General features: G+C 44.7%; 1 protein-coding gene across 1 annotated transcript in view; it reads right to left on the bottom strand.

Annotated features, from left to right (window-relative positions):
- LOC144770910 (uncharacterized) overlaps positions 1-25,962 on the bottom strand; it is a 135,796-nt gene extending 109,834 nt beyond the window's left edge. The window contains exons 1-2 of the mRNA XM_078655709.1: positions 25,779-25,962; positions 11,642-11,768 (exon numbers count right to left, since the gene is read on the bottom strand). Coding sequence (XP_078511835.1) covers positions 11,642-11,768; positions 25,779-25,802 — 151 coding nt within the window. The 5' untranslated portion in view covers positions 25,803-25,962. The remainder of the gene's footprint in view (positions 1-11,641; positions 11,769-25,778) is intronic.
- Positions 25,963-26,279: the final 317 nt, after the last annotated feature.

The raw sequence follows: 26,279 nt of genomic DNA, 5'->3' as shown, positions 1-26,279 counted from the left end.
GGACTGAATTAACTGTGCCAGCTTAGAGAAAATGTTTTATCAGAATTGTACTTTTTTTAGGTTTCGCCTATTATCATTCGCTTGCGAATGTAATAGTCGAAAATTCAAGGGCTCGATCGACTAGTGAAACCACTGCGGTTTCTTCACAGTGCATGTGAGGTCACGTGGCCACAAAAGCGGGTCACGTGACCACACAAGCACGCGCATCTCCCTAATCCGCCTCCCACCTCCCACGGCCGTCCTTTCTGCCCACCAGCACTTCAGTTCCGTCCCTCCTCCCCCCTAATTACATCCCTGTTCACGGCCCTGTCTCTCTCTGGCTCGCGCTTTACTTTTCTCTCTCTCTCTCTCTCTCTCTTTCTCTCCTTTTGCCCCCTCCTGCTCACGCTTTACTTTTTCTTCCAAATGTGGTACAGCGTGAAACAGCCACCATCTTGTTTTATCCATGTCTCTTCTTGTTACGTTTCGCTGCAAAGCATGGCTTTACATCGCTCTCCATCAGAGCCTCCTCTCCGCCCCTTCCCTGCTGCTGCTCGCATCGCACTCCCTCCTCCCCCTCCCTTTTCATCAGCTTTAATCAGGCTCATCTGCTGCTGCCATTCTCCCCTCCCTTCTCGCCCAGTCCTTCTTGTTATAGTTAGCCAGTGAGGATTTGTATTTCTCTCGTGGTTCAGACTCATATATATAATAAGACTGTAAACATGCTAATTTAAAACACAAACCCAGCTAGCTGCCTTGTACATTTGGGGGTATTACTTTAAATTGATTTGTACTTTCGGGATAAAGGTATTTCTTTCCACCCAATTGCCAAACGCGTTCCCGAGGATGGGGGTGGGGGGGTGGGGACGGGGCGGGGGCAGTTGGCACTACACCGCAACACACTCCAGCCGCAGGGGCCAGTGCCGATGAAATTAGCTCTGTTCTCGTGTGACTGCAGCGGGAGAGGGAAAGAGGGAAGAAATAAATAACAATGGGGATACAGTACTGATGGTGTCAACAGAAACTGCAAAATCAAAACATGGTGTCACTGCCGACGGCGCATAGTCAAATAAATCGCAATCCTGATGAGAAAAAAGTTTGAGATGCTACCATCACGCAAAGAATTAGTGTTATAGCAACACCGTCTTGTTTTCACATCTGTAACGCGACAGATATGAGTGCCACTGTTTGCGCTACACACAGACTTGGACAACTTTCAGTGATTAAAAACCAACGCCTCCAATATCCCACATTCGATGTTTACACAGCAACAGCACTAAGAAGTAAATGACAGCATGCTTTCAAACTCAACATCTTTGCAAACATGCTATAAAGAGGCCAGCAGTGCCACTCATATCAAAGCATCTGGTGTGAGCGAAGCAAAGCTTGCCCTTTCATCCAGACAGAGCTGTGTGACTGGAAGAAGCAGCGCACTGGACTGGAGGTAGCCACGAAAATCCATACACAACTGCTTTCCCGCTTCCATCACCCCCTTCAGACCTGACATGTATGTTCCGCTTCCGCTTCAGACACCCCAGTGTACAGACAATACCACATATCAGAGGGAAGCCATTCTCCTAGCCCTGCCACTGTAGGGACGTGGGGCTTTGCACTGAGGAGACCCGTGGTAACAGAGGGGCTGGTCCAGCCACACAGAAGTGTACATGGCAATATTTTGGAAAAGAAAAATTGAAGATTTTTTAAAAATAAATCGGGATTATGTATTTCTCCTATTAACTTCTTTTGCTGCCTACGTCGGTCTATTGGCATGTATGGTGACTTGCAAGTGTGCTGCTGCAGGAGTGGATATCAGAAATACTAATATAGATTTTTTCCTTGCCTGTCAGGAGCACAGAGAAATTGCTATGGCAGGTAGAGAGAACGTGATAACAAGCACTGGCGTTGCCAATAGGTCTCGCATTAGGAAAGTGTGGGCTATTGGTATTGTAAATGACAATTATATTTTTAATATGTTTTGGCACTGAAAATATATAAATTAATAGCATTGTTATTTACAATGCCAATAACGATATATAAATATAAAATGTAATTTACAAAACCAATAGCTCCAACTTTCCAAATGCGAAACCTATTGGCAACGCCAGTGCTTGTTTTACCTAGATAGGAACAGTGATGTAAAATCAGGTGGGGTACTCTGGAAGCATCATAGCAAAAGTACCATGTCTTATGATTCATCAAGACTGGCGGCTCTGAACCCTAACTTTTAAGCACAGGGGTTTTAATTGAGCATTGCTCCAGGGCATTTCTACAGGACTGGTCTGGACAATTGTGTGAGTAACTGTACAGCCCAACAGTTTGGAGCAGGTGCCTGTCTAGCTTACAGGGAATCTATCAACACCTATAGAAGGGGGCTATGTTTGATGTAGGTGTAGAGAAAGAGAGACAAATTGCACTGTGTTCAGAGCAGACACTGGGTGATGCAGCCAACAATAAAACAAGCTGCATTGAAAGTATGTATCCCATTTGAAAAATTCATGGTTCAAAAGGTGTCATTTCCTATATGTGCATCATATACTGTTGTCTATCTAGGTCCTAATGGTCTCACAGAAAAAATGAAACAGGTATTTGTGTACAGTGATTCAGTATAGCAAGATGTATCAAAAAGCAGGAGGAGTGTTCAGGGTATACTACATGGTATTTGCTAGGAATGGTGTTTTTGGTTGGCTAGGGTATGCACCTAAGCCAGGCAGAACCCACCACTCTAGTCCGGACAAGTAAGTTACATACCAAAGATAACCCGTGCTCACCCACTTGGTAGCGTGGCAAGAGCAGTCAGGCTTATCCCAGAGGCAATGTGTAAAGCGTTTGCGCAACACACACACCAGCAACACAATGAATGAACCACAATAGAGACTCCACACAGCATTATATAAAATAGACTGTATTGTATATAAAACATAGACCAAAACGACATACACCAATAATTACTCTGCTAAACAGACAATGGCCAAGCCTCACTAGGAGTACAATATGTAAAAACAAGCATTGGCATAGCCAATATGTCTCGCCTTTCGGACCTTAAAAGTGTTTAGAACGGCTAGGTTCCCTGAGAAGATAAAAATTGCTGTCGGAGCAAACACTCCATAAGGGGAGGCAGCGACGACAGCAGAGGAGCGCCATTCTAGACTGCCATGTGCGTATGTATGGTCCGCATTAGACACACAGTATGTTCTCTAAATACAAGACAGCTGGTAAATGGAGTGGGAGCTTTGTTTTGTGTATGTGTCTTATGTAGTGGTGGTAGCAGGCATATAGATGTGATGTGATGTGAGAGGGGTGAGGGTGGTATCTAGGAGAGCAGTGGGTCGGGAGCGGGGCGTGCAGAGAGAGAACGCCGGCTGTAGGCATTCCCATTGCACCGGGTGCACAGTGGACCAGGGGAAATGTGTGGTAGACACAGACCAGGGAGGTGTGTTCAGTGAACCGGTGCGTGCATGGGTGGGGTGTGGAAGTCCTCAGCCAGTCTGCAGATTCCGGATGTATTCTCAGCGAGCGTGGACATCCAGGGATGGGAAAGCACGGGGCCGTGATGGGTGTTGTCAGAGAAGGAAGGTTAGGATGTGCCAGTGGTGTGGCACGTGTTTGGGGGGGCATATGGTGGTGATGTACATCCATTTTTCCGTGAATAAGTGTTGACATTTGGTTTAGCGGGGGAGTGTGTTCAAAATTCTTTCCAGATACAAGGGGAATGTCTGCGCTATGGAGGGACAGCGGTGCAGCCGGTGGCTGGTGGCCAACGGAGTGCACTTGCCCCTCTCAGCTGCAGCCCCACAGGGAGACGGGGTCCTGGATTTGGAACGCGGAATCATACTGTAATGCACGTCTCACACTTAACTGCGGTCTGCACACTCACATGTATGCCCAGCACTGTACTTTCTAACCTCAGTGGTGCAGGCGGATCCCGGATGGTCAGAGAGCATCCTGTGGACATGCTCCTCTTCCGGTGGCAGTTCCGCCTCCTCGCTGCTGCCCGGGCATGTGCCAAGGGTGTGGGGGCAGGCTGCACCAGGTTACGGTCAGTCGGAGGAGTTCCAAGGAGGAAGGGCTGGGCCCCTGAGCTACCCGGGTACCGAAGTCGTAGGCACAGGGAGATAGATCTACGTGTTTTGCCCACAATCACAGGATGTTGAGCCGACGCGGAGACTGGTACCTGGTTCCCCAGTTCCAAACTTGGCAGCACTGGCCATTGCGCCACATGGGGGGTTCCTGTTGGTCACCTGGAGACTTTGGGACCACCCTTCAGCTTAGTGAGGGACGAGTAATGGGTTTATGCCAGTTAAGTTCGCGATTTAGTGAGTAATTGGGCGTGTGAATGAGTGAACCAGTGGATGAGCGATTGGGCTTGGAAGTGAATGAGCCCTGCTGTGAGTGGTTGTGTGACTGAGTGAATGAGCAAGTGAATGCGTGTTTGAGAGTGGGTGAGTGTTAGACCTGTCTGGCTTTTTGCGTAGTCCCTCCAATTTATTATTTATTTTGTCCCCTTTTGCCCCTCATACCCTTATTAATTTTTGTGTCCACTAGCTTTTTCTAGGTGTTGGTCAAGGGGATAGGTGTTCTTTCCCCCTTCATAGTTTTTCACCTCAGGCCTAGAGGCCTTTTCTGACAGGGAAATAGCTGGAGTCACAAAATGGTGGCTACCAACTGTCCTAACTGCCAACCCTGGAACCTGTCCCATAGAGTAGAATAGTGCGTTCCAGAACCTTCTGGTCCCTTCTGGACCCCTGAGGGTCAGCCTATAAAAGGCGGAATGCTGGACAGCCTTTTGGTCTGTCAGTGAGGAGCAGCTAGAGTGAAGGCTGAGGACTGGTAGGGGTAGGATCCTGAAGGGTGGATTGCTCTACAAGGGTAGCCCTCTGTCAAGGCTTTTCCACCTCCCATTCCTGTTGTCCTAGCCAAGTTAGTTCATCCTGCTGACCCTGGACAGTTAGGTGAGGGGGTTAATTCCAGTAGTCTGTGGAGCTGAGAAGGACCCTGCACTGGGAACTGAATTAAGAGGTCCCCTGTGCCCCTATGTCTGTCCAGTAAGGAGGGTTGGTGGTCTAGTGCTAGAAAAGTGCTCTGTGGCTTATCGTGTAGGAGCCCTCTTTGGACCCCCCTCCCTTTCTAGGGTAAGAAGTAAGCTCCTGGCCTGGGTAGCGCTGGGCTTCTCTTACCGGTGTCTGGACTCATAGTGGACAGTCAATCTCCTGTCTGACGAGGTGGTGGAGTGTGGAGACAGGATCCATTGAGCCTGAGAAGTCTTGAGAGGTTACCACCGTGAGCGGGACCCCGGGGGCGCCTACCGCGCTCTGTGACAGCGCTCCGATAGGACCGAGAGAGATAGGGCGAAGTGTCCATGTCCGGCGCAACCGCGCTTCTTCCCCACTGAACCGGGTTCTGCCTTACAGGAGGGGCCTAGGACCGAGCAGGCCCGTTGCGGAGACACTGATCAGCGTCAGGGCGTCTGAGCAGCTGCTGGGGCCGAGACTCTGAACCCCCGCGCATGCGCGGAAGTATCCTTGTGTAGAGATCATCGTCTCCCACTGCTGAGGAGAACCGAGAGGAAGAGGCGGCTCCGCCGTGTGGCTGGTGGTCGATTGAAGCGCCGAGGGACAGATCCTGGGGGGGAGAAAGCAGCTCCGTCGAGCGGCTGGTTCCCCGTAACAGCGCCTCAGTTCCCACCTGATAGGGCCTCCGCTCCTCTGTGAGGGGGCGGGGAGGCCGATCCTCGAGGAAGAGCGTCTCACAAGTAAAGAGGGTGAGCGGAAGAACCGCCTGCTGGCCCACCCTTCCAAGTAAGCAGGGAAGAGTAAGGGGTGGCGAGGGAGAGCTGGTTAGGCCTCCTGATCGTCTGTCTCTTTCCCACGCTGGTGCAGCACTGATTGAGAGAAAGGGGTGGAGGGGCTGAAAACGAGTGTCACAACCTCAAACCTGACAGATTCAAGAAGCCTATGATATCCCCGAGGGGTGAAAGGAGACTGAGGATCTAATTAATCCTCTGGTACTTGACAATTCATGACAGCTTGACCTCTGGAGGAGTAGAGTTGCTGAGGAGGCCAATAACCTGGGCTGGGGAGTACAGATCTGCAACTAATAATTTAGCCACAGGGGGAAGTGGTGGAAATCTGAGAATTCCTTGAGTTCAGGGAGGAGTTAAGCAGAGTACAGTGTATGCTCATCTGAACTGTAAAAGTATTAGTGTTACCTGCCAGATATGGTTAAAATTCCTGACTAAATGCAATGCACTGTTAATGCTGGACGATAATATGCTTCAGCAGCTTAAAAGTATAATTATTATTTTCAAGACAAACTGAAATGTCCTAAATTGTGATTTCTGAAAACAAAAGAGCAGAGATATTATTTTTATAAACCAGATCATATTTTTCCAACATTGGTGTAGTGTCCTTTTTGTGTGTTATTGCGTGGATTTACTGCTGGGTGGTTTGCAACCTTCACACATGTGCCTTTGTTGATATTGCCTTACCCTAGGCCGGGCTACCTTAGGTGACCTGACATCTCAGGTTCCAACAGTAAGCATGAACGACTATGTGCAGGTAGGTGAGTGAAAGTAAGCAGAGTACTCGAATACTGTGCAGAGGGGGATCACTCACTCATCACACACAAGGGTGAGAACTGCACTCTGCTGGGGCGTGGCAGACACAGGTCACTGTCACTCATCTGGGCTGGGTGTGCTGTGGGCCGTCACTCACTCGCATCTGGACCCCAGCAACAACGTGTGTTCCCTCCATAACTCCAAGCAAAGCTCACATCATAGCACCCCAACTCCCGCCTTACTTACAAAAGAACCCACCCCCGTCTGCACGACTTTATTCAACTTCCAAACATGAGATAAGGAAAGCAGGGTTCAGAGGAGTAGGTAGGGAGCAGCAGCAGGGGTAAAGAAGGAAGGAGGATGGAGGCCAGCCCGCAGTCCCCCGGGGTAGAGATTCCCGGAGAAGCGTTCAGACATTTCTGGCTGCCCTAGGGCCTAACGGCCAGCGTCGTCCCTGCCCGGAGCGAGTTCCTCCCTCAGTCTGCTAACTCTCCCGGGGTTGGTTCTCGCTGGCCCCTACTCCTGAAGAGGCTCCCAAGCTGCTAGGCCCTTGCCGAACCAGCCCTTCCCGTCAGATCCAACGGCCGAAGCGAGCACTACCTTCCTGGTGCTGTGCACGGCCGGTAACCGAAGCAGCCCAGCCCACCTAATAGAACGCCCGCACTGCGGCGGAATTTGCGCCGCGGTAAACGGGTTAAAAACAAAACAGGAAAAACAAATAAAAAGGTACCATAAAGAAAAACAAGCGCGCTCGCGAAAGTTAAAGCCATTGCGCTGGGTTAATTAGTAACCTGATCCTGGAATGCAGCTGGCACACTGCGTGCTGCTGCTCCTCCGCTCGCTACCAAGACCCATAGGCCATGGGAGTGAACGTTTAGAGGAAAGGCGGGACATACACCCGCCTTTGGCCATTTGTGTGCTTTCATTTTTGAAAGCCACACGCAATGGCCAATAAAATGTGTGGGTGGAGTCCGACCCACACGGAGAAGTCTGAAGTGATTCCAAGAGGCCCTCTCCTAGAGCAGCGCATGCGTACTGTGCTAGGCTCGACCTAACAAAGCTTACAGGTTGCAGGCATCATGAAAAACATTTCTGTGCATAAAAGGCAATTCGTAATATAGCACTCGCTAAAGGAGCAAGCACGTGCACTTTAGCACTGATTAGCAGTGGTAAAGTGCTCAGAGTCCTAAAGCCAACAAAAAGAGGGTCAGAAAAATAAAAGGAAGGCAGCAAAAAGTTTGGGGATAACCCTGCAAAAAGGGCCAAGGTCCAACAGTAGTATATGATCAATAGTATACCTAAATGAAATAATATTGCATGTATGTCTAAGTCGCAAATGTTGGATAAGATGTGGAGTGGACGGAGGTATGATGTATATCTAATGACGATATGGTCAGCATACCAAATATCACAAACAGATATTAAAACACTACCAGAGCAAGTTAAGCCGAAAAGGGTTCAAGAGTATAAAGACAAAGATAAATGTCCAGAAACTCACAGTATAAGTATGAGTAGGAAATATTAAGAGACCCCATCAGAACATGCTAAAATATGTATTAAAGTTCAGATCTTTCTTTTCAAGTGTTTGACTTTTCCCCAATATTTTCTTTGTTGACAAGTTTTTATTCAATAACAATAGGAGAGGTAGGGAGAATGAGGCACTCTCTTAGTCCCCGGTTAGTCATACAAAAACAAGAAAAGAGAGGTCAGATCAAACACTTGATCAGTATAAGCGTAAACTACAGACCACAATTCAGGGAGTCAACACAAGATTAGATTCTCACATCCGATTTGGATGATCAAGAGAGCCCTCACACACTGACCTAGTCAGTGTCATGCTTCATCATCGGGCCCCACCGACAGAGGCCGAGTGCCTCTGTGGTGTGCTACGACGCCAGAAAGACTGCGGAGCAGGTTTTTTTGTGTGTGGAGGGCGTGCTCTTAGTTACAGTGAAATTTTAAAAGTGCCTGAAGCAAGGGTATCGAAAAAAATATTTAATAAATGATCCCTGAGGCACAAAAATAAAGAGTATTACGTGTCTGTATTTATATGCCAAGGTTCAAGGTTGGTGAAATACAGAATATACTCAGTTCATTACAGTCAACATGTTTCAGCCATAAGGGTGGTATATTACCGTGGCATTCATCAGGACTATACCCCGGCGGTATGGGCTCTCTAATCACCCACCCTAACCTGGGGACGTGAAAGTGAAAAGTTGTGAAAAAAGTGCATAAAAATTATGGAAGAGTAAAAATACTCAATTCCAAAAATACTCCGTAATTTTGGAGTGTAACTGCACCTGTAAAATAAGGAAAACACATAGACAGACAGAAGACAAACAAAAACAATGTTAGTATAAGCCTTCCTGGCTAGTCACAGTGCTCCATGAAGTGTGACTCAAGTGGTGAATCCCAAGATAAACCTAGATTTTATGCACCATCCAGATAGCCCCTAAGGATGATAGCAGATATCTCTGGGAAGTGCTGTGCTAGAAAAGTGCTATTTACAAGAAAAACGATTAAAACTGGGGGATTTAAAAACGCAATTGCGTGTACTCCTTATGAAGGGATCAATGGACCTAAAAGGTCTGTGCCCCTTCAAGTAGGTATTAAAAGGTTCGTGTCTCACTTTCAAAAGGGGCGCTACTCGCACCATGGGTCTCGGGAGGGGATCGGAGCGACCTGGCACATCCTGAGGACAGACAGAAAATATATATACATATGGTATTATGGCGACGCCCAAACAAGTACTTAGCTCTGATCACAGAAGGCGTAGCAGTATGTGCGTCTCATCGTAACTCACGCCCTCAGCGCTTCCGACCCGCTGATCAACCTAGTCATGACCTCCAAACCGGACCCCGAAGATAGACAACCGGGGCCGGTGGACTTGTTTTTAAGCACAGCGGTCGCGTGTGCGCCCTGTTTCCGGGACTACGTGCTGTTAGGCATTAAAATTGACAATTAGCGCTACTACGCGACCGGTCCTCTAGGACCTAGCCGACTGCCCAGCCTCGAACTGTCATTCGTGTTCCTAGCCTCGCTTTGAGCGAGACGTAGAAAGCGTAGGTGGGCGTGTGCGTCTCGAGCCTCTCTTTCGGCCTGACACGCCCTCCCGGAAACAGGGCGCACACGCGACCGCTGTGCTTAAAAACAAGTCCACCGGCCCCGGTTGTCTATCTTCGGGGTCCGGTTTGGAGGTCATGACTAGGTTGATCAGCGGGTCGGAAGCGCTGAGGGCGTGAGTTACGATGAGACGCACATACTGCTACGCCTTCTGTGATCAGAGCTAAGTACTTGTTTGGGCGTCGCCATAATACCATATGTATATATATTTTCTGTCTGTCCTCAGGATGTGCCAGGTCGCTCCGATCCCCTCCCGAGACCCATGGTGCGAGTAGCGCCCCTTTTGAAAGTGAGACACGAACCTTTTAATACCTACTTGAAGGGGCACAGACCTTTTAGGTCCATTGATCCCTTCATAAGGAGTACACGCAATTGCGTTTTTAAATCCCCCAGTTTTAATCGTTTTTCTTGTAAATAGCACTTTTCTAGCACAGCACTTCCCAGAGATATCTGCTATCATCCTTAGGGGCTATCTGGATGGTGCATAAAATCTAGGTTTATCTTGGGATTCACCACTTGAGTCACACTTCATGGAGCACTGTGACTAGCCAGGAAGGCTTATACTAACATTGTTTTTGTTTGTCTTCTGTCTGTCTATGTGTTTTCCTTATTTTACAGGTGCAGTTACACTCCAAAATTACGGAGTATTTTTGGAATTGAGTATTTTTACTCTTCCATAATTTTTATGCACTTTTTTCACAACTTTTCACTTTCACGTCCCCAGGTTAGGGTGGGTGATTAGAGAGCCCATACCGCCGGGGTATAGTCCTGATGAATGCCACGGTAATATACCACCCTTATGGCTGAAACATGTTGACTGTAATGAACTGAGTATATTCTGTATTTCACCAACCTTGAACCTTGGCATATAAATACAGACACGTAATACTCTTTATTTTTGTGCCTCAGGGATCATTTATTAAATATTTTTTTCGATACCCTTGCTTCAGGCACTTTTAAAATTTCACTGTAACTAAGAGCACGCCCTCCACACACAAAAAAACCTGCTCCGCAGTCTTTCTGGCGTCGTAGCACACCACAGAGGCACTCGGCCTCTGTCGGTGGGGCCCGATGATGAAGCATGACACTGACTAGGTCAGTGTGTGAGGGCTCTCTTGATCATCCAAATCGGATGTGAGAATCTAATCTTGTGTTGACTCCCTGAATTGTGGTCTGTAGTTTACGCTTATACTGATCAAGTGTTTGACAAGTTTTTATGTCATCGCATAAGGACCCAAGACCTGATTTAGTGCCCCAGTGCACAAGAGTGGGAGCAGCATGTTTCAGAGGTTTGTTTTTTAGAAACTGTATTTCGCCTTAACTGTCTTTAAGGTAAGAAAAATAATGTTATTGATTGTTGCAGGTATGTTAAAAACTCTTGGATAACAGCAAATTTGAACAAACATACTAGCTCGGTCTAGTGGAACAGGAAAAAGTCTGATCTCATATAAGACGGTAGATCTGCATAAAAGGATTTGTGAAGCCTAGCACTGTGACCAGTACTACTGCTTTTCAGCTTAACTCTCAACTCCAGGTCGCTCCATGTCAAAGGCAAATTTAGCAGTAGCAAAAGTATCTGAATGACTAAATTGTACGTTGATTACGTTCAAACAGAAGCATATGCAAGGCATAAGAATTGATTTTTTGGGAATTATTTCACGTTTCAGTTATATGCCTCTTCTAGTAAAAGCCCACTATTTGCTACTTCATAGACAACTGCGCAGGCTTGTCTTCATTATTTGCAGCTTTTCTAGTTTGAGTGCTCCTTATCATGCTCCTGCTCACATTCTTACAGCACCTTGTATCTCCGCTGCTACCTTCAGCGCCTTGGTGTGGATTTACCCCCAGATAACCATGCCATGAGCACTTGCACAAAGAGTATACTACAGCGTCCCCCAGCCTGAGCACTCGTCTAAGAGAGAAGATCAGGATCCAAGATAGGAGGAATCTTCTACATCAGAACACTGACAAACAGTATCTCATTACCCAGTGACGTCAAGGCTTGATGAATCTCCCTCATCACGTTAACATACAGCTCTTTCTGCCATTCCTGTAAAAGCCTCCACTCCGCGTCGGGGAAGTAGGTAGAAGCATCTTGGAACGTAACCTGTGCCTGGAAGAGAAAGTCATATAATTCAGTAAGCAACTCTATTCAGTAAAAGATATCCTTTGATGGGTGTGTAAATATTTCAAATAATGTTGTCTGTCTTTCTATTACTATCACTTCGCACATTACTTTCTTTTCTCTAGATAACAGTCATATTCACATCTGTTTGTTTCTGTGGCAAAGGAGAAGACGAGAGGGTCTCCATGAATTGGTATCAAGCCATAAGCACTGCATATTAAAAGTTCCTCAGAAAGGCCTGCTGGCCTCTGTGCCATAATATGATGTTGATAAGTGTTCACAATAACTATTGATCGAAACCTGCAGTTTCCTGTCTTGAACTACGATGCTAAATAATCCTCATTGAGTCGAGAAGGAATCAGACATAACAAAAAGCGCTTCTTATCAATTAATTTTGCTTTATCACTGGTTTTAATATATTGAAGTTTTCACAATTTGGCCACCTATTCTGCCCCACATAAAAGACGACACATGAAACTAACCTAGGCATAAATGTAGAACAATAAACAGCGTTGCCAGTTAGAAAGACAATGTAATAGAGCATCTCATATTTCTCTACAATACGACAAGTTACTCTTTGAACAGTAGAGCAATGCTTTCTTTTGTTCATTTATCATTATCAATATGTGCTCTTTTTAGAAAGTATTCTGGACACCTTTTGGCCACTAAATGGTGCTGATGAAGTCAAGCAGAGATGGATAAAAAGGGGTACCAAAATGCAAAACTTCACATGATGTTCAGTAACTAAAACACACAAGAAATTACTTACAACACATAATATTAAGTGACACATGTAAGTAGAGTCAACAACAGAAGAAACCCTAGAGGCCCTCATTGAAGGCTACTAAAAGTGGTGGTCATTTTATTATTCATGGTAGGAGAATGAGCAAGTGATTGTTTTAATGCCTGTCTGAAAGTGGTTAGGTTATCTACTAGCCTCAGTTTTATCCCTGCTGTCTTTAGAAATCCTAATGCTTCCAAGGCAATTCTTACAATGCCTCCTATTCAGAGCCATCAAGACAATAGGATCTGTTTAGTGGTGGAGGCAGGTGGAGGAAATGCACTTTCTTGAAAGAGCAAGGAGGTACTTGGTACTTCAGCACCCCAAATCAAAGCATGATTGGCAAAATTGTGAAATGATCAAAGAAGATCTGGATGCCCACGTCGGACTCTTTCTTGGCTTGCATTCAATTTCAGCTTATTACAGGAAGTCCCTCAAAGAAAAGACTATTGCCCGATTGTACCCAGCATCTTGCAACCTGCTCTAAGCTCAATACAATTTAAAGAAATTAAATTGCTTATGTATAATAATTGTTTGTATGTGAAGCGCTCTGCTATCCTTTGGCTATAGTTTGTGCTGTATAAAACACAAACTACATTAAAATAAAAACATCTATTTGAGAGCATAGTTGTGTCCTAAAGCATGCAATTACCTGCAGTGTGTGGCTCTTTTGAGTGCTTCATGAGGATGAATGCCTTTTTCGGGACACACCCAGGCCTTTAAGTGAGGTGAGTCCCTCTAGGTCCGAGACCAGGTAGTAGGTTTTTTGAATTTATTTTTTTAGTTTAATAGAGCGCGAACTTGGCCTAATATGTACTGGAGCACTTTACATGAGCACCACCTACATTACACAAGGTCCTATTCATTTTACAGAACGCCACATTAGCTAAAATCCAATGATGGAACACATCCCTGTTTTAATAGAGTTTTATATAGCGCGAACTTGACCCGAATCGGGTATCAGAGCGCTTTACATAGCACCAGTTGCGTTACATTAGTCTACTTTCATTTTTGTTAGGCACGGGGAGATTAAGTGATTTGCCCAGAATCACAGGATGTTCAGCGTCATTGCCGAGACTTTCTGAACAATGGCTGGGCAAACCATATAGACAATCCATGTGAGCCAGGTAGATTCTGTTTACATTCTACAAGTTTAACTTAATTTAATTTCCCATGATGTTCTTTTTTCGTAATTTTGTATTCAGGCAACATATACCTCTTTAATACCACATACTGTGAAGTAGGTCACCTGTAGGTGTCTGTGAGTCAGGTTGTGGGCGGGTGTTTATAGCAATGTGTTATAATTGTACATTTAAAAGATATTTTAGAGCAGTGACGCTCAAAGTACGGCCCTCCTCACCTTCACATGACCTGAACATCCATTTTGAGGACGCCAGCTCCCGTCTGGCTACCTCACTTATAAAAGACCTTCGCACTCTTCAACTGTCTCAGCGGGTCACCAGCCCGACGCATGTTGCAGGTCATCTGCTGGACCCTGTCTTTGTCAGCTGACAGGCCCCGTCTGTTGGAACTCCTTTTCCCATTCCGTGGTTGGATCATTATTTGGTCACCTTTCATTTAGGGCTCCCCAGTCCACCCATGACGCACAGGACTGGCAGGAACTATGGGCACATGCAGCAAGCTATTTTGCGATCACAAACACAGCGATTCGCAAAAATCATCTGTTTGCAATTGCAAAAAGGCATTTCCTAATGCATGAAAGGTTTTCTGATTCGCAATTTAGGTCATCGTAATTTTTTTGCGATTCCCTAAATTGGGATGTAAATAGGGAATCGCAATTTGTGAATCCTAATGCAGATGCGAGAAGCCTTTCCTAAATGCAAACTGTGCATTTAAAAAACACTAATTACCATCAACTTCAAGTTGATGGTATCCATGTGAATACTTTGAAAAATGCACAAAAATGCATTTCAAAGTCCCATGTATGCTTTACATGTGCATGCTTTCTTTTTTGGAGGTGATTTAGGGGCGCCTCAGGCACCCTTGGATTTCCATTCGCTAATTGCGATTACCAATTTGGTTATCACAAATTAGCAAATACAAAATCATTCATTCCTATGGGCCTCTAGGCCCATAGGAATTACTGGAGTCACATTACCTAATAGCAATTCGCTATTTACCAAATCTCTATTAAGTAATGTTGAGGAATCGCAAAATATTTTGCGATTCCAAAATAGTGATTCAGTAAAAATCACTATTTCATTCATCAGTTTTTAAGGAGGCATTGCATCCAATAAGCTTCATCTTGGCGAAGATAGTGAATCAGCCAACCATCTCTTGGACAATTAGATTACTGGGGCCCTCAAATGGTTGCCCCATTAAAGGAATTTGTAGCACGAAGAACTAAGCCCTCTGTGGAAATGGTTTAATGCTGAGCTCTTAGCCTTAAAAAAAATCCTTTAAATAACTGGAGCGCATTTGGCGCAAAAAGGAAGAGTGCCAGCAGTAAACAGGATTGTCATGCTGCATTGAGAATCTACTATAAAAGCATTTGCACCTCCAGGAGGATCTTCTACACTGATAAAATTGATTCTGCACACAATTCCTTAAGGGAACTATTCTCCATTGTCAAATCCTTGACTTTGTTAGATCGGGACGCCCTACAGGCTACCCTTTCTCTTGAGAGATGTAATTCCATTACCCAATTCTTTCAAGACAAGGTGTCTGGTATTTATCACTCATTTCCAGAATCAGGGAGGGAATCTGGTAGTCAGGAAGCCTCGAAGGGGAGGGTCACAACCACTGCGGCTGGACTCTCCAGGTTAGTCTACCCCTCCCTGGTAACAAGGGTTAAATCAGGTTCCCCCAAGGACCCTGCCCCAACCTCCTTCCACCAAAGATCATGAAATTATCTATGGGATCCATCCTGCCTCGATTGAGTAACCTTCTTAACTTTCTTTGGCTTCCAGTACGATGCCCAAACACTGAAAGCATTCAATCGTAAAGCCTCTCCTTCAAAACCCTCTCTCAAACCTGCCATACCAGAAACCTTCAGACCCATCTCTCTTCTCCAGTTCTTCACCAGAGTTGCAGAGAAACATGTCAATGCCCAACTGACTAATTTTATAGAAGCCAACAACTTACTGCATGAGTCTCAATCTGGTTTCTGTGCTCAATACAGCACTGATTCAGTGCTGCTATCGTCTTCAGAATCTCTCAGATCGGTGGCAGATAAAGGACTCACCTCCGCCTTTATAATGTTGGATCTAAGTTCAGCATTTAACACTGTTTCTCATGGTTTGCTGTTTCAACGGCTCCGCAGTTGTGGGGGTGTTCCTTTGCTCTTAAGTGGCTAGCCTCCTTTATTCATGATCATACCTTCCAGGTAGTCCAGACCCCATATGCCTCGTAAGTGTTTCCCCTGGCCCAGGGGGTGCCCCAGGGGTCTATGCTAAGCCCTATGCTATTTAACCGCTTAAACGCGGCAATTCCGCCGCAGTTTAGCGCAGTGGGCAGAGCTGCTATGGCCAACGGACCTGTGCAGCACTATGGAGGTAGTGCACGCGACGGCCGTTGGCCATCAGAAGCAGCGAAGGGGTTAACATCTGTATGCACCCCTCTGGTAGATGTCATCGGCAAACACAATGTCTCCACGGATTCTTATGCCGATGATTATCACTCTTTTATAGGATGAGGAAGAGTCTTCAACACGCTTCAAATCATGTATGGTAGAACTGGCCAAATGGATGAGCTCCAGCTGCCTAAAACTTAACACTAAGAAAACGGAGGTTCTCATAGTTGGGAAACAACCCTCAGTATGATCTTCGGCATGTGGCTGGAGACATTAGGCTCCTTAACCAGCCCCAAGCCTAAAGTAAAGAACCTCAGAATATGTTTTCGTGCCCATCTTTCCTGCTTGGCTGGAAAATGTTTAGCCATACTTAAAATGATTGCAAAAATTTCTGATCTGCTTCACTTGACCGCGAGGAAGGCGGTTAAGAGGCTCTTGTAGTCTCGAGATTGGAATATTGCACCAGCTCGTATATTGGAGTGTCCAAAAACAGAATCTAGAAGCTGCAAAGAGTGCAAAACGCAGCACATGTGTCTCTGACTTTGGCAGAACTTTATTGGCTACCTCAAGAGAAGTATAGCAGCCTCAAGGCTATGTGCTTTTGTCATAAAATCCTCCACAACAGAGGAACTCGCTATTTGTGTGCCCTAGTAAAACCATTTTTACCTGCCCCCTGCCTCAGATCTTCGGCTACTGCACTTGTGGTGATTCCGAGGGCTAGGAAAGCCCGGATCTGTGGCTAATCTTTTGGTGTTTGCGCTGCCAGGTTATGGAATACTCTCCCTTTGCACTTAAGAACCAGCTGAGGCTACTTTTAGGAAAAACTTAAAACCTTGCTGTTTAGACAAAATCATTTCTCCTAATGCCTTAGCATTAGATGCTACTTTGTCTCTCGTTCTCTTCTTTTAAAGGCCTCTTGCCAGCTAGTCCATCTCTTCATGATTCCCATTCCTGTCACGATAGCAATCCTATTGCCGGGACACTCCGCCTGGAGTAATCTGTGCGCGTTATAAAACTTTTTAACATACCATGCATCCCCAGCAGAACAACTGCAATGGGCTGCTGTTTATTTACATGCTTGAGCAGTAATATTCAGTAAGATGTTAAATAAACAGCAGGAAGGAGAGATATTGGTGGTGCACTGCTAGAGTAAATCGACTTTTAACTGTTATTAAGAATTCTAAGACATTTAAAGACAAATGGAATGGAATACTCAACAAATGCAGCCTGGATCTAATCCTTCTCATCGTGGAAGAACTCTCTGGCATTTTAAAAGATCTCGAACAAGAAATTAAGGAAATCGATAGTGAATTGAAAGATCTCCTGACACCGGAAGAGCTCACCACCACACTTGAAGACATCAAAAACATTCTTGATAAACATCAAAAAGAAATCAATGAACGCAAAGTCAGGAAGTTCCGCAGAGACACGCTTGATTACAAGCTAGACGAAGTTTACTCCTGGGCCGATGTTTATGCCCAACGACGACAAAATAAGCCTTTTAATACAAACACTGACACATCATCGTCCGGAAGTGATTCCTCTAATCGTCCTCAACAAAAAACCTTTAGAACAACCACTGCCAGTCACACTTCGACTCAAGAACAAGCGTCCACGTCCCAAACAAGACGAGAAGAACCATCTGCGGTTCCTTTTTTAGGATTAGACCCAGAAGTAACCGAAGACTCCGGCGGAGCAAAAAGAAAAGAAAAGGAAAAAAGCCCTCCGACAACCCGAAGCACAGTAACCAAGAAAGACTTGAAACCGAAAAAGCCCACTTAGTTATCAACATCTCTGATACCCCAATTTCAAAACATCAAATGGATCTCCTTGAGAAAGGGACATCATTCAACCCCGTTACACAGACTAACTTACTTGAACTCGAAGTTAGTACTTTCAAGTTTACAAGGAAACTCAAACTACGTCACTTTTTTGACAATACCTTACCCCTGAACACCAGTGTTAAGAGTGATCAACTTAAGGGACTACGACCACCCAGTACCTACCAGGCGCCAAATAGCCACAAGTGTATAGACCTTTTTGAGACTCTAGTACGCAACGATCTGACAAAAATCAATTTTAAATCTTCTACCAAACACAAGAATATCACACGCAAAGACCGTGATACCCTTAAAAGCTTGGCAAACAACACGCAAATCAAATGCATTAAAGCCGACAAGGGCGGCGCCCTTGTGATCCTAAACTCCAGCACGTACAATCAACGGCTTGATGAACATCTAGAGGATTCTTCCACTTACATGCAACTTGACAAAAATCCCACACTAGATTTCCAAAACACGTTGCAAACCATCGTATTAAAAGCTCATCAAACAGGGACTATTGAAGATCGCACCAAGAACTACCTTTTGCTGGAACATCCTAAGAGTCCTACAATCCACATGAGCCCAAAAATACATAAAAACTTGCTTGACCCTCCGTTCAGGCCAATAGTTTCAACCAAAGGATCCATACATGAACCTACAGGTAAACTGATTGACAAATATCTCCAACCATTGGTCATGAAAGCCAAAAGTTACATTAAAGATACGACAGACTTTTTGCTTAAACTAGGTGAGATTCGATTCAATCACAATGACTCTCTTATACTCTGCACCGCAGACGTGAGCTCGCTATATACCTCCATACCCCACCAGGGAGGAATAGAAGCCATTGAACAAGCCCTTCTCAACAGCAACATTGACACACCTATGAAAACATTCATCATGGAGCTCATGATGTTCACACTATACCACAGTTACTTCCAAGTCAACAACCAATGGTATCTCCAACTATCCGGAATGGCTATGGGAAACTGTGCTGCTCCGACATACGCCAATATTTATATGGAGAACTTTGAGAATTTGTACATATATGCCAACAACACCTTCTATGACAAAATCAAAATGTATGGTCGATACATTGACGACCTGTTCTTCATATGGACTGACACTAAAGACTCTCTCACCAAAGCCTTAATGGAACTCAACACCAAAGATCCACGCATTAAACTGACATGGCTAATAAGTGACACAGAGATATCATTCCTTGATGTCCACATCAAAATCACTGAACATGGATTTAGCACCGATTTACATCGAAAAAGCACTGATCGGAACAATACACTACATTTTAACAGTTTCCATCAGGGATCACTCAAGAGACACTTGCCGTTTTCTCAAATGCTACGCCTCAGACGCATCGTATCAGATGAACAAACTTTTCACAACAGAATCCAGGAAATGCATCATCGGTTTCTTAACAGAGGATATCCTGAGAACATCCTTAAGGAAGCTCAAAACAGAGTCACAAACATTACCAGACAAGACAGTCTCCTTAAGCAACCCAAACAAGTAGAAGAACGCATGGTCCTAGTATCCAAATACTCCACAGCCAGCAATAAATACAAAAAAATCATCCTTAAACACTGGCCAATCTTACAAATGGAGCCTGATTTCCAGGACATTTTTCAAACTCCTCCGCTGTTTGCCTACACTCGGAGTAAGAACCTAAAGGAAATCCTCTCTAAACCCATGCCTGATACCACAGTCTATAAAGGAACACAACCTTGCCTTAATTGCAACAACTGTAATGGTATTATCAAAGGTAATATCATTCAACATCCTATGAAAGGACACCCCCATCAAACTACAAGTCAATGCAACATGCGATTCTAAGAATTTAATCTACGCATTGAAATGCCCTTGCGGCAAATTGTATGTCGGCAAAACAGAAAGAAAAATCAAAACACGCATGAATGAGCATAAATCAAACATTCGCACAAAACAAGAGAAATCCAATGCTGCCATGCACTTTCATGAGTGTCATCACACTGTTGCACAACTTCGATTTATTGTACTGGAACTTATCAACATCAAAGAAGGCACTGACAACCGCAAGTTTCTTCTCAAAAGAGAACTTGAATGGATGTACCGATTACAGACTTTGAAGCCACACGGGTTAAATGATCGTGTTGAATACAGCTGCTATTTATAACTTTGACATGTTTGTGTTACTTCCTATAGTTGTTCTTCCATTGCTCTTTATCTTGATCTTCGCCTTTCACGCCTTTATCCTGCCTGACTTCATCACTTTAAGATGGCCCCCACACTTTTCATGTAGTCCTTTTTTTATATTTATCATTTGAATTCACCACACTAGGCCTATTTCTATTTCCATTTTTTATTTCCTTTTTTTTTTACCATCTAACCGTGTATGCCACTCTGTTCTCACTCACTCGGGTGATACGACATTGAGACTTTCAAACCGGCAGACTGAAATAGCGAGCGCTCTTGCGTCTCCTTTGAAGTAAGTTTGTTTGCCTACCGCCGAAGCATGACGATTACCCAGCATAGCGTCCATGCACCCGTTTTTTCACCTGACGATCCCTAATTTCTTTCACCTCCCTTCACCTCCCTATTCCTCTACCTTCGATCACCCCACACAGTATACCACGTGCGTGTAAACCTAGAACATTCACTTTACTTGATCGGCACCTTAACTTTATTAATTCACTGTATATCTCGTTTTAACTCATTTCCTTTACCCTAACCCGGGCCCGTTTTCATTCTTTCAGCTCTCCTTGATAAAGGGCGTTCACGCCCGAAATGCATTGGAGTTCGTGTTTACAAATGAACATGTACGCACCAAATTACCGCCATTGATATGATGTAAATATCAGTGTGAACTGCGATACTACTATTATGAAACAATACAAACTTTACTATCTTCAAAAGAACAATTTTTGGAATCAATCCTTTTGAGCCATTTCGGAGTGCCTCGTCAGGGGATGTATTTGCATGCTCATGCATACACCACATGTTCAAATAAACAGCAGGCGCATTGTTACACTAACTGAAGTAAAACAGAAGCAAATAAGACGTTCTGCACCACTTAAGAAAACATTCTTTTTTTAGACGTTTTGCAACAAATGTATAAAAGTATGAAAAAGTCTCTTCAAAATGAAAAAGTGTATTTCATTAACAAGCAGATGTATTTCTCCTTAGTACAGTGATTCCCAAACTTTTTAGACCAGCGGCTCCCTTGACTCATTGGCCGTTGGCCATGGCTCCCCATTAGGCTACATAGGGAACTGTGCGGGCGTGCATCCAGTAGCGATTACCCACCAGCATTATCCATGTGTTGGGTGAAGCGCGCAATGAGTGTCTGGGTAGATGTCTGAGCGCTGGGTGATGTATTGTGGCAAGTAGGAGTTGGAAGGTAAAAGGTCGCTGCACACATACCTTGACTCAGCATGTGGCCCATCTGTAAATGGTCCTGAATAAGTCCTCATTATGTTCTATTTGTAAGCCCGGGAATGTGGTCTCCTCAGTTAAGGTACTGCTGTACCTCTATTGGTTATGAGGCATATTTGAATACCGACTGCTCTGATTGGCTGGAGTTGTGCCATCACTACGTGCTGACAGAAGTGTAGTTAATGCATTACGTTTGAAGGAGGCACAGCAATATTCCATTTCTTACCTGGGAGAACCACTTAATATCCCTGTGCTTGTCAAAAAATGAATGTATCCTTGTTTAGCGTAACTGGTGCTCACGTAAAGCACTACAATACCTTAGGGTCGAGTTCGCGCTATATAAAATAAAAAATAAAACTGCAAAAAAAAAAAAAAGGTTTCTTGTACTTACTGTGTGACAGACAGGCTAGTAGTCTTTGAGTAAAATATGGCCACTCTCTGCTTGGCCACACTTCAAAGGCATTTATACTCTGCCTTCCCCTGAACTCTACCACGTGTGCACACTTCAAAGAGCTCGCACTTCCTTATTTCTATTATTGAAGCAAATCTTCAGTGTCCTATGTTGCCCTTTTATCTTACAAACATTTGTTACCGGTATTTAAATGACCTCGTTAGATGACTTGCTCGTGTTTTTTTAAAATAAAAATTACTTAAACAAGGCTTAAACTGAGCAGCTCTTCCCGCTAGTGGAGCCATAGAAGCAACTACTTTATATCTGTGGAGAATGCAACTATGTTCACAGGCTGATTTAGTTTCTTACTTACACTGATGCCTGAAAGGCATGTGGCAAGGGTGAAGGTCTCCCTTTAAACTGGCGCCGTGAGATGAGGGAACGCCTGTGCTTTGCCACCACTGCTGTGGTATCTGCTGCACTGCAGAGTGTTTCCGCAAGTGTATGAGAAGTTTCTATGCATGTGACCTCGTCGGATGAGCAGACGATGAGCGATTTTCCTAGTCCAAGGAATTCAGATTATGTCTTCCGGCTCCAAGCACCCAGTCCTTTCCTGTGGTCTTATTATGAGTTTTGAGTTGCTGCCATCTCAGAACTGTTGCTGCGCCATTTCATTTCAGTCATGCACGCGCACGCGCCTCAATATCCCCTTCAAAGCACCGAATTCCCAATTGTGCCTGCGCCGCCCCAGGCTAGTTTCGATGGCGCACTGGGGTGCCGCGGCGCACAGTTTGGGAACCACTGCCTTAGTACATACGATTATATAAGTGCATTCAGAAGTATTTTTAAAACTGATAGTTTTCAAAAATGAATGAAGAAACATTCATACATCTGCCCATCCTGACAACAAAGCCAATAGTGAACTAAGAGGAAAGTAAGCTGTCATGTACAACCTCCTGGGAGGTCTGGGTTGTTATTATACATGGACAACATTATAGTTTATTTAATGTAACACAAAAGGTGGTGTTTAACAGAACATATCCTGAACTCATGTATTTCAAGGTGTTCTTATAAGTCATAATGAAGAAAAAGAAGACAGAGTGAAATTAGAACATTGTCTGGGATCACACAATGTGGTCAAAGGGGGAAGTCAGGACTGATCCCAGGTTTTCTGGTTTCGCATTGTGCAATTCTATTTCATCCAAGTTACTTACTTTATAGGTTTCGGGTAGCGTTGCAGTGCAACACACTGCTCGCTCTGCGAGACCTCTTGTAATCAAGATTTCAGATGGGGACTTGAAGCCCCGCCCCTCAATTTCATTGGCTGGCATCATCGTTTATGTAAAACGCTGGCTTCCAATTGGAACTGAGCCTTTTTGGTTGCCGCCCTTACCCCTTTTCGTCCGGCCCATCCGGACTGGATCGTCTGGTTCACAGCTGTCGTGAAGCAATTTCTTATCTTAGAGGGGCCATCTGTTTAGTTCATCACTTGTTTTATTCTGCAGAGCGAGCTTTAGGGGGCCATCTGTTTCTAATTACACCTTGGGATGCGACGCAACACATTTACATAAAGGCGACTCATTACACTCATGGTATCGCCTCGGCTGCTTTTTCACATTTATTCCATGTGAAGAGCTCGTATTCTGGCTGCGCATCTGCACGGGCCTCGGAAAAATGCAGTGCGTCTCTATAAATAGTTCTGAAATCCGCCATTCGACAGAAGTGGCAACAACTTGTTTTTATTGGTGGTGATTTCTCATTTAAAGTAAATTCATACCAACATGCACGTGTCTGTTTAAATGCTATCCAAGCGTGTACAAGTCCAAATATAAATTCATAAAGGTATCGGAAATGAAAATATACATGTCAGTGCACTGTACCCAAGGTCTATACAAAATGTGTCCGTACTTGCCCTCCACCTCCCAAACAATGCGATTGAGAAGGACCAAAAGAATACGTTTGCGAAGTCATATATAGATACATTGAAACGTTCCACAGAGAAACTTATTCTGCACCCTGCCTATTGGTGTCAGCGGTGGGCTGAGTATGATATCAGATGATCTCACGAAGCTTGGGGAATGAGGAACTGAGTATGTAATTCACACCCCTTCACTAAAAAGTGCCACTTGATCAGAGCTGGACTGTAAAATATTAGCATGCATGGGAAGCAGTCTGAACCACATGTGTACCGGCCCACTAATGACAGCTGGTTTAAATAGGAAATAAAATGGCACACAACGCACTGACCTTTCAATAAGTCTTCAATGTGTCTGTATTGGACAGGGGTGTGCTATGTGGGACACACCCCAGCATAGTGCATGTCATTGGTTTCTCTCTTGCACCTGCCACACTTTTGTGGTAAGTCCTGTAAAAGAGTTTCGACCCAAGCGTGAATAAAATTCCACTTAAATCCGAACCATCGCCAAAATAGTTTTATCAGATACAGATTGTCTTTAAGTCATCATTTTAGAATATTTGCTGACTGTTTTTTTGATGTAGCACTTCTTATCACATTTTTGATATGTAATGCAATAGGTCTCGCATTTACACGAGTTTAAGCTATTGGCATTGTAAATAACAATGCCTTTTTGTTGTGTTTTAAAAACAAAAATAAAAGGCATTGTCATTTGCAATGTCAATAGCTCAAACTTGTGTAAATGCTAGATCTATTGCATTGCACATGCTTGTTATACTTGGATCTCCCAAACGGAGGATAGCACCCACCTTAACCCCTCGCCTCACAAAGCCCAACAATGCTGGCATTAATGCGACCTTTGGGTATTATATACCACACTTTACGGCCCCGGGGAAAAAATTTGTGAGTATCCATGTTATAGTCATTGAAGCCATGTCAATCTGCAAGATTTTAGTCCATGACCCAGCAGTTTCTACACACCGTTATAGCTGTGAACAGTTACACAATTGCTGTCAATTTCACAAAAAACAGTAGACTGTTTTGGTGCCATAACTGTATGCTCAACTAAAGTGGCACAGAGAAGTTTCTGGTCATGTTTGAGAGCTCTGGAGTTGTACCTAAATGCACTGTGTGTTTCTGACAGACCACATCAGCGGGACAGGCATAAAGGTGTTCAAAATTCATACTCATCCAGTCCTTGGCCTCTCAGCACATTGCACGGAGGAACTGGCTTGAACGCCTATTGTAATCGTGATTGTAGGTAAAAGCGTGGGAAATAAGTATACTGTGGTCAGATTATTTACAAGGTAAAAATAAATGAAAATGCAGTGCCTACATGTGAGTGGGTCCCCAGTATGTGTAGTGTGATGGTGAAGTGAGGGAGATGTGCGTCGGGGAGATGCAAGGAAGTGCATGGAGGAGATAGTGAAAGAGGGTGCATAATAGGAAAGGGGTGAGGTGTGAAAGATGGAAGATTTCAGAAGATGTGGAGCGAAATGGTTGTTGCACAGAGAGGCTACAGAGGGAAGGGGAGTAAAGGGGAGACCAGGAGTAAATACACCATTCTGAAGGCCACTACCCCCTCCACAGATCTGACTGATCTGTAGTTCACAGTCTCATATTTTCAAACTTGAAACAGTTTCTATTCTGAATATTCACAACAGAATCATGGTTACTCGTGTGTCTGAAACAGCAAACAAGCACTGGCAAACCAATAGGTCTGGGTTGTCTCAAACAGCAAACAAGCACTGGCAAAACCAATAGGTCTTGGTTGTCTGAAACAGCAAACAAGCACTGGCAAAACCAATAGGTCTGGGTTGTCTGAAACAGCAAACAAGCATTGGCAAACATAATAGGTCTGGTTTATTTCAGGTGTTTGTCTTTTATTGTGCGATATGTCTGGATGCAATAACAGAAAGCTCACAGAGGGGCACCCACAACTGGCTGGATGTCAGGTACTGGCAGCAGGGGGTGTTAGTAAACACACTCTAAGACCCCGCCCCTTATCACCTGGAAAGGATTCCCAGATCAGCCTCCTGGGCCAGGCTGCCTCAGAGACCCGCTCCCCACACTTGTTTTCATCCTCCTTGAAGCCCTGGAACCCCCTCGCCCTCTGAGGCCACTCACCTCATCTGAACTCGGTTGGAACATTTCTCTTCAAAGACCTCGATAAGTTTCCACTTCCGTGCACTTTTCCAATGATCCAGGGTTTAGTTTGGGTCAAAATAAATCGGCAAAAAAATAAATATGACCGGCAGCTCCGGGGCGACTCTCCACCCTCCCTCGAAGCAAACAACACAAGTCCTGGTCCACAGCTTGCCACTGCGCATGCGCGCACACAGATGCAACGTGCGCATGCGCTCAAGGCAGGACACTTTGAGGTACGCATGCGCGTGTGACTTTTACTCATCGTGGTCGCATGCGCATACGACAGTGACTCCACTGTACGCATGCGCAGAAACAGTCATTGATACCGTCCAAAGAGAAGGTCACGACCTTTCAACTCACTGACGTCAATGGGACACATTAAAAAAGCCAATATAGTGCAAATAATTTCTGTTTCCTTTCCAGGTCAGCAGCGGCAGGGACAAAATAAGCAATCATAACAATTTAATTCACGCCTTCTCT

The sequence above is a fragment of the Lissotriton helveticus genome, chromosome 7 (assembly GCF_964261635.1).
Source record: "Lissotriton helveticus chromosome 7, aLisHel1.1, whole genome shotgun sequence".
In the NCBI taxonomy this organism is placed as follows: Eukaryota; Metazoa; Chordata; class Amphibia; order Caudata; family Salamandridae; genus Lissotriton; species Lissotriton helveticus.
This window is presented reverse-complemented; position numbering and strand designations above follow the sequence as displayed.